Raw genomic sequence first — 13,119 nt, 5'->3', positions numbered from 1 at the left:
TAATAATTCACAAAAACCTATCATTTAGACAGAAAATTGGTGACAAATTGAAATGTAAACAAAAATTTAACTTAGTATTTAAAACTTCAAAATAAGAGTGAAATAAAACTGGAAGTAATCCATATTTATTTCTCAAATGAGGAAAGGAGAATATTCTATCTGTGTTCCTTAAACTTCTAAATTAAAAGCTCAAAATCCATTAAAATTTATATTATTTAAAATTTATTTAAAATTTGTTAGTAAAATTGTTACTGACAAACTATTCTTACGTTGGAATGTTTTTTCTTGCAGTCTCATTATTCCTGATAAGACCATGACTCTAAGAGGAAGAAGAAAGAAAAAACTTACCAATCTACCAAAGAAAGAATTATAGGGATGATCTGGAATATTGTTGGGATTTAATCCATAGTATTCGAAATAATAAAGATGGCAGTCGGGTGATTTCAAATTGACAGGACCTTTAAAATCCAAATAGCTGAATTCCTAAAAGAAGAATATTAAAGTCAGACGTTAATGCCCTAGGGACAAAAAAAAACCTAACTGGAAAAAGACAGAAAAAAAAGCCAAAAATATTCTTTTGCGTCCAGGGTCCAAAAAATTGCTGTAAAGTTCCAAATATTAAACGAAGTATTTTTGACCCTTATAGACTTAAAAAAAAAATTAATAAAACTATGTTATGCCACTTATGGCCATTAGTTGCTTTCGAGATCAGATCTTTTTTCCTTAGAAGATAGTTTAGATTATACGTTTGGATTGTTTCATTTTTTCACATTTTCACTGTGTATGTGATAATTCAGGTTAACTTTCAATAATTTTTTTGGGGGGTTTTATCTTTTGGTTGTTTTTTGAAGAAATTCATTGCTTATTTAAGCAGCCCAGGCTGTCAAGAGCTTGATGGCTTATAATTTTTGTATAAATCGTTCGCCATGTTTTTTTCTAATAAATTAACTCTCTCTCTCTGAAGCAAAACAAAATTTGTAAACGTATAAAACACTATAATATACTATTGATCACTAGCATTATAAAAAAAATTAAAATCGACTTTAACAGGGAAAAGTGGAAATATAAAATAAGGCATGAAATAGAATTTTTATTACTAAAGTGAAATAAGTCCAATAGCCCAACTTAGCCACCAGGCAACGTTTCCAATTCAATAACTGCAATAAAAATACTAAGAATATTGATTATAGTGCAGCGTAATGCCCTGAAAATTTTCAAAAAATCTATAAGACAAAGACAAGCTACTAGAAGGCAATCTCATTGAGTCACAAAAACATGTCCATCAGATGGGAAAACTCAAAATTGTGGGTACAGATCTAAAGAGTCAGTTTTTGGCAATGAATAAAGAACAAGAATGTCGTAAAAATTTACCTGTTTTATTTATTTTAAACGGTTTTGTAACTAATTATGGTAAAGCAAAGGATTTTCGATATGAGACGAATCCTGATACTTAATTTATTCCATAGTTAATTAAGAGTCGTGTATGCTAAATATGATGAGCCCAGCCCAAAACACTTCTTAGAAACTACAAAAAGCACATCATCAAACACATTTCTTGCATATGTTTAAAGCGCAAAGAAACGAGTCATTTATACATAAAAAAAGAGGAACCTATAGCCTGATTTGATAACTTATCAAATCAGAACTACAAACAATCAAAATTTCGCCCCTATCTTATAGTTCTAGATCAGTGATTGACATAACTGGGCCGGATCCACTCTCTTTGGGTGAGTTGGGGGGGGGGGGGGTCCAGTGCTTTGGAAAGTTCGTTGCTTCTGGACGTGCTAGGACGATGAAAATTGGTAGGCAGGTCAGGGATATGCAGAAATTGCCTTGATAACAGTCCTTTCCCCGATTTGACCATCTAGGAGGCTGGAGGGAGAGGAAAAATAAAAAAATGAGGTATTTTTAACTTACGAATGGTTGATCGGATCTTAATGAAATTTGGTATTTAGAAGGGCCCCGTGTCTCGGAGCTCCTATTTTAAATCCCGTTACCATTTCCGTTGATATTGGAGGGAGTTGTAGGGGAGAAACGGGGAATCTTGGAAAACGCTTAGAGTGGAGAGATAAGGATGAAACTTGGTGGGAAGAATAAGCACAAGTCCTAGATACGTGATTGACATAACTGGACTGAATCTACTCTCTTCGGGGGAGTTGGAGGGGGGGGGGATTCGGAAAAAATGAGGTTTTTTTTAACTTACGAACGGGTGACCGGATCTTAATTAAATTTAATATTTAGAAGGAACTCATGTCTCAGAGCTCTTGTTGTAAGTCCCGACCAGATCTAGTGACATTTGGAGGGGGAAAACAGAAATCTTGGAAAACGCATAGAGTGGAAAGATCGTGATGAAACTTAGTGGTTAGAATAAGCAAATGTCGTAGATACGTGATTGACATAACCGGACTGAATCCGCTCTCTTTGGAAAGTTAAGGTGGTCTAGTGCTTTTGCGAGTTCGGTGATTCTGGACGTGCTAGGACAATGGAAATTAGTGGGCGCGTCAGGGACCTGCACAAATTGACTTGATGAAGTCGTTTTCCCGATTCGACCATCTGGGATGCTGAAGAGGAAAAATTAGAAAAAATGAGGTATTTTTAACTTACGAATGGATGATCGGATCTTAATGAATTTTTATATTTAGAGGGACCTCGTGTCTCAAAGCTCTTTTAAAGCCCGACTGGCATTAAGGTTCCGATTTTCCTTTTAAATCAATCTATTAATTCTTAGAATTTCGCTAGAGCTCATGCCATATGAGCTCCTAGCTCTTGTTCCTTCATCAGTTTTTTATTCCCATTAAATCCAAGCTGAAACACCAAACCTTGTTCACCTTTCAGTTATCCATACTCACTGGCCGAACAACCGTCATTCCTCAGAGAAGTTAAAGAGGGCTGGAAGCTACTTAAAGTCAATTGCTGACACATATTCTAGCTTCTTTTACCAGTCTTTTAAAAGACTCCTTTTGAGTAGTTAGACCAAAATAAATGAAGACTTGACGAAATAATCTTACTTTAGTCGCGTCATTTTTAAATATTTATTTTAAAAATAAATTATCTGATTCATTTCACATGGTTATAACACCCAGGTTGCCAAAAAAAAATCACTGCTCACAAGTGGCCTGTGTATTTTAAGTGAAAAATCCTTCTTATTATAATTTTTTTAATTTCTCTGGTACAAAGAAATAAGAATAATATAGTAACAAATTATGGAGTTGTTTCTTTCCAGTTGTGACCCTTTTTTGTAACATGGGGTATTCTAAAATGGAGGGGGGCTTCCTTTTTCTACCTTAGTTTAAAATATAATTACATCTATTGCATAATTTCTTATGAAGGAGAAATCATTCTCCTTCATAAAATGACTATCCTACTTCTAGCTTAAACTATCGTTATCTCGTAGTCGGATTTCGTTATATCTTAAAGGTAGGTAGGTTTTATTTTTATCCACAATATAAACATAAATAAAAATGACAACACTAATAAATTATTGCAGCAAAAAGAAAGTCCTAAAGACTTGTGCTGCAAATTCATATTATGATTTATATCTTATAAACAAATATCTAAACATAACATCTCATGATTATCCACCTAGCCTATCTTATATAAAAAACGACAACACATACACATGAACACAATGCAATAAAATAATCCTATTAAATATTATTTACCGGTTTCAGCCCCCACCCCAATCCAAGAAACTTGCGAAAAAAAAGACATAAAAACCTCCCGCCCTTCAAAATCTATTAGTTAAATAAAATGTCTTTTTATTTAACCCGTATAAACTGACAGACTAAAAAGAACAGTTTTTAAAATTTGGTACTGAGGTGCTAATGTCTGGGATTTAGTAAAGCCTGATTAAAAATTACTTAATTTCCTTTTTCTTTTTTATTCACAAAAATGATTTTTGAGAGCTTGAACTATTCTTATTTCGTGGCAGGATCTTATCATATTAAAAAAATCAGGTTATCAAATTTGACACCAAGGTCCTAATATCTGGGATTCAGTTAAGCCGGATTAAAAGTGTCCTAGTTTTTTTTCTTCTTCTTCTTATCCAAAAAAATGATTTTTGGAATCCTGATGATTTTGAATGCGTTTCTTATATTCTTTTCATTTATGTTTTCTAGTCTTTCCTTTTTAAGGAAGTTACAAATTATAGCTTAAGCTGCACTCGCCTTTGCACTCTATATTCTTATGTAAACACTCTACGTACATGTTTAAACCTGTTCTTTAGCCGTTCAAAATGGCTTTAATTAAGATTCCTAAAATTACTTTGCCTGCCACATTTTCGATCTCGTATCTTGGCTCATATGAAGTATAAATTAGTGTCCATTTTAACAAGAAAAGAAAAAGAGTTTTGGCAGTTATAATAAGAGATTTAGCATTACTAACAATAAAGTACTGCCACATAGTTTTGTTTTAAATAAATACATAAAAAAAACCTCTGTTATTTCAACTTTTTTGTACTATAATTCTAGTTGAATAGATAAAGATCTGTTTTATGGCTGACTAGTAGATATTACCATTTATTCAAAATGTTTATAAAAATAAATCGCCATTTATTCTCGAAGGATAAATTGGTGTTTATTTTATCAGGACAAAAAAAAACAGCAGTAATGATAATTTTAACAATATCACAACAAGGAAAGTGTTGCCACGTGGTTTAATTTATAAAAAAGAACAAAAATACGAGATTCACATATCTCAACCATTTACTTCGCACTGTATTTTTTTCTTAGTGAATCAACATCAATTTTATGTCTGACTAATAGAGACTGTCATTTATTAAAATTTCTAATAAAAATAAATCTCCATTTATTCACGAACGATAGATTAATGTTTATTTTATGCAAAAAAAGGTTTCAGCAGTAATAATGAGAATTTTAGCAGTACAAAAAAGACAAAAACATTAAAAATAAGTAAGTATGTCAACTTTTTATTATATCATCCTTGGTCAATCTTAAGGCTGACTAGTGCAGACTACCATGAATTCAAAATGTCCAAAAGAAAAAAACCAAATTTTTTAAATAAAGGATACATTAGTGTTTATTCTATCGAGAAAAAAAGAATTTAAGCGATAATGATAAACAAAAGAAATTGTTACGACATGTTTTTGTTTTCAACAAAAAAGGCGAACCTCAATAGCTCTAATTTTTTTCTTTTGAAGCATAACTCCTGTTGAGCGGTGTCCCATCAATTTTGTGGCTGACTAGTAGAGATCGTCATTCATTGAAACGAAAAAAACCGCCACTTATTCATGAAGGATAAATAAATGTTTATTCAATCAACAAGAAAAGCGTTTGAGTGATGATAATAAACATAAGAAAGTGATGTCAAATATTTTTGCTTTAAATGAAAGAAAACAAGCCTCGTTAATTTCGACTTGCTCTTTTGTGCTATAATTCTTGTTGAACTGCTCTAGGTCAATTTTGACACCACTGACTAGTAGAGATTGTGATTTATTAAAACCAAAAATAAAAAATCTTCATTTTTTCATGAGGGATAGATAAGTGTTTATCAGCAAAAAAAGTTTGACCGATAATAATAAACTTAAGAAAGTGGTGCAAGATGTATTTGTTTTAAATTGAAAAAAAAAAATGAAAACGAACCTCAATAATTCCGACTTTTTCTTTTATGCTATAATTCTTGTTAAACGGTTCCACATCAATTTTAAAGCTGACTCCTGGAGATCGCCATCTATTCAAAACTTCATCTGGAATTTTTTTCATGTATGAATGTAGCTCTTCTCTTTGTCTTGCCTTAGACCAAACTTCAACGCAATGCCTCACCAGGACCGTCCGAGATAGTATACGTTTGGCATAAGATTCACATGGTAGTTCCAATAATACCCAGGGCTAGGAAGTGATACAAAATAAAATCCTATAAAATGGGAATACTCAATCCCCAATTAGAACGTTAATAATATCCATAAAACTGATTTAAAACATTTTTTCAACAGCTTTATTCCCGTAAGCACTGCAATGATTCGCCCAAGACTATTGGAGATAATGGACACTTAGTGTAAAACTTTGAGAGTATTCCAATTAATTTTGATTAATACAGAATTGTTAACCTTAACAAAATAAATGATGCATAGTATAAATATAAGATATATAATACATAAAATGAAATATATACAAATATATAATATAAAATTAATACTTTATAGAATAAAGTATTGATTAAGAAAGTATTATTAATATTATTATCAATACAGTATTATATTTTGATTAATAAAGGCTACAAAGAGGTAAAATAGAAATAAAAGTTTTGTAAGATGGGAATGCTGAGTTCTGAAGAAGAATCAAATTACATACAGTTAATGATTTTGAAAATAATCTCTTTTTCAACAGCTTCGTCAAGGCTCAACGCAACGCCTTACCCAAGATTATTGAGATGATATTTACTTGATGAAATACTTGCAAAAACTCACAGCTATGAGAAGGTATAGAACGAATATGCGCGGTGGGAGTGTTCAATCCCCAAGTAAATGCAAACATGTACACAAAATTTATTTTCAAACAGTTTCTTTTCCAACAGCTTTATCAAGCTTCAATGGAATCCTTCACCCAAGACTTTTTAGGTAATATATACTTGATGAAAGACTTGCAAATACTCTAAGCTACGAGGGGGTATAGCATGAATTTACAAGACAGGAATGTTAAATCCCCAACTAAATGAAAACCATATCCTCAAAACAGTCGAAAAACAAATTCTGTTTCAACAGATCCATCAAACCTTCTAGTCCCGTAAAACTAGAAAAAAAAAGAACAAACGCATTTGAGCAACGGAAATGTTTTTGGCACCGGAAATGTTTTCTGGGGAGATGAAAAATGACATTAAAATTGAAATACCTAAGCAAGGTCAGAGAAGGATTAAAAATCATAATCTTAATTTACCCAGTATTTGGTAGATTGAAAGATCGCTTCCTATTTCCTTAAATCTGGGGAGATTGAAAATGACATAATAATTACAAAATTTCATCATTTTGTACATTATTTCGACCCTCGGCAATGTCAGAAGGGGTAGATATTACATTTGTGGTATTATAATAATATAATAATTAATTGACAAAATGTATAATTGAAAGGTCGTTTTCTATTAATTCAAGTATAAGACAAATATTACATCAAAATTTAAAAAAACATCACTTAGTACCCCATTTCCCCCCTTTTTTAAATTATGTATCACATTATCATAATACCATAAATGGTGTTATTATATTATATTTATATATATTTATATTGGTGGTATCATTTTCGGTCTTGCCAGACTCAAACTAACAGAAAAAGGTATTTTAATCCAGAAAATATTCCGAAAATTTAAATGACAGATTTCCTTCCTTTTCCCTAAAAAGGGTTATTTCTGCCCAGCCTATTTTGGCCGATTTTAGATATATAATTAAGCGAATTTTTCTGAACATTTTAGTGCCAAAAACAGTTCTATTGTTCAAATGCCAGGTCAAAACTGTATTTTGCTGGACTATTATAGTAAAACTCCAACCAAGAATAAACTAGATAATATACACATTCTGTAGCCTAGCAAGGTATTTTTATTATTACCCAGGGCCACAAAGAGGTACAAAATAAAACCCAGTAAGATGGTAATACTCCATTCCCAAATAAGTTTCAATAAGTGTTATAAAAACACTTCAAAAGTTTCTTCTTTAACAACTTTATCAAACTTCATTGCAACGCTTTCCCAAGACTGTTCCGGACAATTTGCACACGGTATAGACCCAAAAGCTGTTTTTTTTTTCCTTTCTAATGCTACGAACAGATACAAAATAAAACTCAGTAAGATGGGAATGCTCCGTTCCAAAACGTCCCACCTACAAGATGTGTTGAATAATAATTCTTCTTTAACAACTTGATCGAACTTCATTAAAATACATCATCCAAGACTATTCCGGATAATATGCGCATGGTGTAGACCCACAAGCTACTTCCTCAGTAAAATGGGAAGGCTCTATTCCCAAACACCCAACTACAATAACCATTTAAAAGTAGTTTCTTTCGTAACAGCTTTTATCAAACTTCAGCTACAGTGAGGACAGTGGTCAAATATGGCTCTGAAGCATGGGCGCTCCGAAAAGCAGATGAAAATTTACTAGACATTTGCCAGAGAAATTGCCTACGGATTGTTCTGGGTACCAGGCTGACTGACCGTATTTCAAACAGTAGGTTGTACGAAAAATGTGGTTCAATCCCGCTTTCTAGGGCTATAATGAAAGAAACGTTGAGATGGCTAGGCCACGTTCTACGGATGAAGGATGACAGATTACCAAAGATTGTCCTTTTTGGCCAACCGTCTGGGGCTACCGTCAGGTCGTCCTTGTCTGGGTTGGGAGGATGTCATAAATAAAGATTTAAACGAAATGGGAACTTCCTGGGAGGGCGTAAAGAGGGAGGCTTTAAATAGATTAGGTTAGAGGAGGAGTGTACGTAGCTGTGTTGGCCTCAGGCGGCTTGATGCTGCAGTGAGTTATTAGTAGTAGTAGTAGTACTGCAATTCTCTGCTCAATACTATCCCACATTGCGTAGACCTGCAAGGTACTTTTATTGTGACCAAAGATTACAATAAGACGCAAAATAAATTTCAGTATGATGGGAATGCATCATTACCAAACACACCACCTATAAAATGCATTGAAAAGCTGCTTCTTCTTTAAGGTATTTATCGAACCTTACTAAAATACTTCAACCAAGACTATTCAAAACAACAATATTGACTTGGTGTAACACTCGCAACGTGTTTTCATTGTTACTTAAGATTACAAGGAGGTTTGAAATAAATCATGTAAAACAGGAGCCCTCAATTCATCAGTAAACTATTTATTCTTTAATAGCTTCATAGAACCTCAACAACAAGTTCAGATAATACACACTTTGCATAAGACTTACAAGTAACTTCTATTAAGTCCCAACACTGTGAATAAATCTTTAGTAAAATATTTATCACCCCACAAAACTTATTTTAAACAGTTTCTTTTTCAGCAGCTTTATGAAACCTAATGCGATGCTTCCCCAACGACTGTTCTTATATAAGACTTGCAAATAGCCATGGATACGAGGAGATACAGAACTAACCCTGTAAAATGGAAACATTTGATCCCAAATTAAATGAAAATCATACCCTCAAAATTCGTCTAAAAACAGTTTACTTTTCATTAGCTTTATCAAATTTCAATGCAATGGTTAAACAAAAGTATTCGAAATAATATAAGCGTAATGTATATCACAATTGCTACCCAGGATGACGAAGAGGGAAGGAATAAATCCTGTAAAATAGGAATGCTAAATTTCCGAATTCATCTGAAAACAGCTTCTTTTTCAATAGCTTTGTTGAACATCACCTGGCAATTTCGAATAATATCTATTCAGCGGAAGCCTCACATGACAGTTTTACAAATACCCAAGGCTACAAGGAAGTACAAAATAAAAGCTCTTAACGATGAGAAACCTTAGTTCCAGCTAAAATTTCAATTGCACAAAACAAATTTATTTTAGAACACTATCTTTTCCGATAGCTTAATGCAACTTCAATATGATATAATTCAAAACTATACCCACTTAATGTAAGACTAACAAGGTAGCCTTTTGCTACAAGATCGCAACTCTAAAGCCCTAGTTGGAAACTTATAAGAGTGGAAACTGGCACTAGTGTCAAAAGAAAAAACACAAACACCATCTACGGTTTGGCGTCAATTGATTCTATATTTGGTTCAAAACTCATCCAAACTTGTCTTTTTACATACTTAAGAATACAGGGGATGCAAAGAAAACAGAGTTCTATCCACAGAAGGCCTGCCATCTAAAAGCCAACTAGCCTGCCATACCAACCAGGATTCTCCTAATCTACAGTAGGCATGCTTTATGTGGACAGGATTTGACTTTAAACAATTCTTGAACATAAAAATATTGATTTTAATTATCATTTACAGAGATATTTAACCTTTAATATTGCATTGCATATTAATGAAGTCAACAAACTCTACAAAACTTTAAGATTTTAATTCATATCTCCCCACATCAAATTGCCAAGGATCCTACTTGTACAAACTATAACGAGCAGGCTAAAATTTAACAAGGAATTTTTAAAGATAGTGATATGTAGCAGAAATTAACTGAATACTTCAGCTTCACGTCTAAAAGCCATCTTCAATACTACAAATGACTAAAATAAATCTATAATTAACCTTATGATAAGAAAAAAATGAGAAAACAAAAACCAACAATGAAAAAGTTCCAACATCATGACTTAAAGTAAGTTCAGCTATGTCCTCGCTGAAAGAACTTCCTTTAAAATAGAAACATTTTTTCAAATGGAAAATCAGCAAATTAAACTGGATATCTCTGAAAACAGGTTTGTTAATTCCTTCAACAGGAAATATCAAGTTATTCCATAAATTGTGGAATTTCACTCACTGTTTTGAAAAACTAGAGTTGTAGTTTTCCACAGAAAAGGAGCCTTATATCTCCCAATCTAATGATTAATGGAATATAATAAAAAACAGAAATTCAAGTAAAAATCTATGGGTTATTTTTGGTCAAAAGATGACCTGGAAAAATCATACAGAAAGGATAAAAACTACTGCTACGAAGAGACTCAATATCATCGAAAGACACATGGGGATCTAGTCCTACATCTCTCATTAATTTTAATAAACTGTATACTAAGAAGCCAAATAGAGTATGGCATTAAAGTCTTTGGATGCTGTACCACTTCATATATCAAAATTCTCCACAGAATTCAGAATTCTACAACAAGGATTGCTTTAGGCCTCCCACTCACACACCAGTTGAGACTTCAGGAAAAGTGTCTGAGCTTCTAATAAAGAAGAACAAGCAGTATACTAAAAACTTATTAGAATGTAATAAAAACAGTCAGTTGGTGATTACAAGTGTCCCACCTACTAACAAGTCATTTTGGCAAGTCAGCTGAGACCAACAGAGTTTAGCACAATCCTCCAAACCCCAATTTATTATTATTATTTATTGAAAACCGTCTTTGTACAAAAAGAAAATGACAGATCACTGCAAAGAGAGAAACAAAGCAAAATATCACTATACAACTATGACAAGGTAACTTATTCCTTTCACTCTCCCAAGAGGTTCCAGTTCCTGTTAAATCCTTCCTTAGACTTGCTTATTAAAAAATCCAAAGCTAATATTGAAATTCCGTTTGATAGTCCTCACATTTTGATTCAAACCCTTATAATTATAAACTAAATTCAGTGATCATATCATACCTTGGTGATATTTTAATCATTTGTAATTTTCATTCTTCATGATTTGGCTAACAAAATTGGGCACTTTTAGCCCATTGTCACCCCACAGGCCCTCTGTTTACAATGTTTTGACTTATGGTCAATCACGTATTATCTGGGGACTGATCCTACATAATTAAATTTTAATCATTAGGTCAATCATGGATTATTTAGAGATTGGTACAAAACGATTAAATACTGATCCTTACAATCATTAAGACCTAAGTATGAAATTTAATAACTCAAAACGCACTCAGCATATGTTTCATAATTTGTATTTGATTTCCACAATAGAGGGCATTTCAGGGCTTTTGAGCTTGTTGATTACAAATCTGAGGCTAATAAAGCAATGTAAAAGTCCGGAATCACAATTTCATTTAGCCCATGTTTTATAAATGGTGTTTTTGTTCCACCAAATTCAGTACGTAAGGATTCCTGGGCTTGCTAATTAAAAATTTGAGACTAAAATTTCAAATTGAAAATCATGTATCACATAAAAGAAATTAAAAACAAACTGTTTAATTCTCACCAAAGTTGGTATTAAAGGATTTCTAAGCTGCTGATTACGCATTTAATGCTAATACTACAATACAGACATCCAAAATGGACATCTACACTGATCATAAATATCACAAATAGTCTTCCAAAAGCAAAGCATACGATTAACTGATTTGCTCTCAGAAATACTAGCCAACTGAATTTGCTAATATTGTCTGAATTAAAGCTGAGTATTGTTACCTGCACCAAAACATCAAAATTATGTCTTGTATTCAAGACTAAGCACACTCTGGCCAGAAGCCTCCCTTGAAATTTTCCTCTAGATTTTGATTTCAACAAGGTGTGCAATATTCCTTGACTTGTATTTACTACCAGGTGGTGTTAAGTGTAGAGAGAGTGGACAGACTGTTGGCTGTTGTTTCTTTGACAAGGCATGGAGGCAATCTTGGATAGTATGCGTTTCCCTTGTTTTACAGAAAAAATGGAATGATTTCAGAAAATACATAAACAATCGTTTTTGTAAAAGCCTCTAATCTCTCTCATATTAAAAACTAATCTTTTTTGATTTTCAACTATATTACAGCATTCTAGATAAAACATTGAGATTGATAAAACATTGGTGAGATTTGAGATTGGTGACCTTGTTCAAATCAGAATGGTACAGTGGGCCCAATGGACTCTCCAATAAACCAACATACGGCCTCATTCAAATGCATATTGAATACATTGGAGAACCTAATTTATTTTTGGGGAAATTCAGAGAATCCCCTGAAAACTTGAGGGTAGTGGAATAGTAGTCCACATGGGTAGTGAATAGTAGTCCACAAATCTATAATTTATTAAATTGCTATTTTGGCTACATTTTTATAATCTTGCAATATTTATACTTAGCTACATCTGGTGGATTTTATCATCAAACTAAGTATCAAAATTATACTTACAGCTTCACCAGGAACTTCAACAAACTTTGCAGGAATATCAAATAGCTGTATAATTGCCATCATCTCCTAAACAAAAAGAGAACCTTGTAATAAAAACCATACAATGAATTTGTACACTCCACAACAAAATTCAATAGTAAATTTTAAGCATAAAAATATAAAACCATTGTATTTTATGTCTCTTACACTCCTATGAGTAATCTTTACTTCCTGCATTCAAATATCTAACATAGTCAATCCATTGCCAATGCATTCATTGAAATAGACATGTCCAGTATACAAAGGTAACACATAGAATTTTCCTAATCTTTTGGCAGAGCAGCCACCAATGAAGCTGAGAAAACTCTGACTCTTGCAGTCAGAAATATCACTTGATGTTTTTTTTTCTTTTTTTTATTAAAGAGGAAATCAAAATTAATA

General features: G+C 32.7%; 1 protein-coding gene across 3 annotated transcripts in view; it reads right to left on the bottom strand.

The window, feature by feature from the left end:
- The window catches only part of LOC136031764 (tRNA (guanine(10)-N2)-methyltransferase homolog), a 39,983-nt gene that overhangs the window by 19,654 nt on the left and 7,210 nt on the right, over positions 1–13,119 (bottom strand). Inside the window, exons 2-4 of one of the 3 annotated variants that reach the window (XM_065711506.1) lie at positions 12,700–12,765; positions 5,601–5,871; positions 349–483 (exon numbers count right to left, since the gene is read on the bottom strand). In XM_065711506.1, coding sequence (XP_065567578.1) covers positions 349–483; positions 5,601–5,720 — 255 coding nt within the window. In that variant the 5' untranslated portion in view covers positions 5,721–5,871; positions 12,700–12,765. The remainder of the gene's footprint in view (positions 1–348; positions 484–5,600; positions 5,872–12,699; positions 12,766–13,119) is intronic. The other 2 variants (XM_065711505.1, XM_065711507.1) reach the window with 2 other exon arrangements.

Source organism: Artemia franciscana, chromosome 10, assembly GCF_032884065.1.
Source record: "Artemia franciscana chromosome 10, ASM3288406v1, whole genome shotgun sequence".
NCBI lineage: Eukaryota > Metazoa > Arthropoda > Branchiopoda > Anostraca > Artemiidae > Artemia > Artemia franciscana.
The sequence above is the reverse complement of the archived record's forward strand: the minus strand, read 5'-3'. Positions and strand labels throughout refer to the sequence as shown.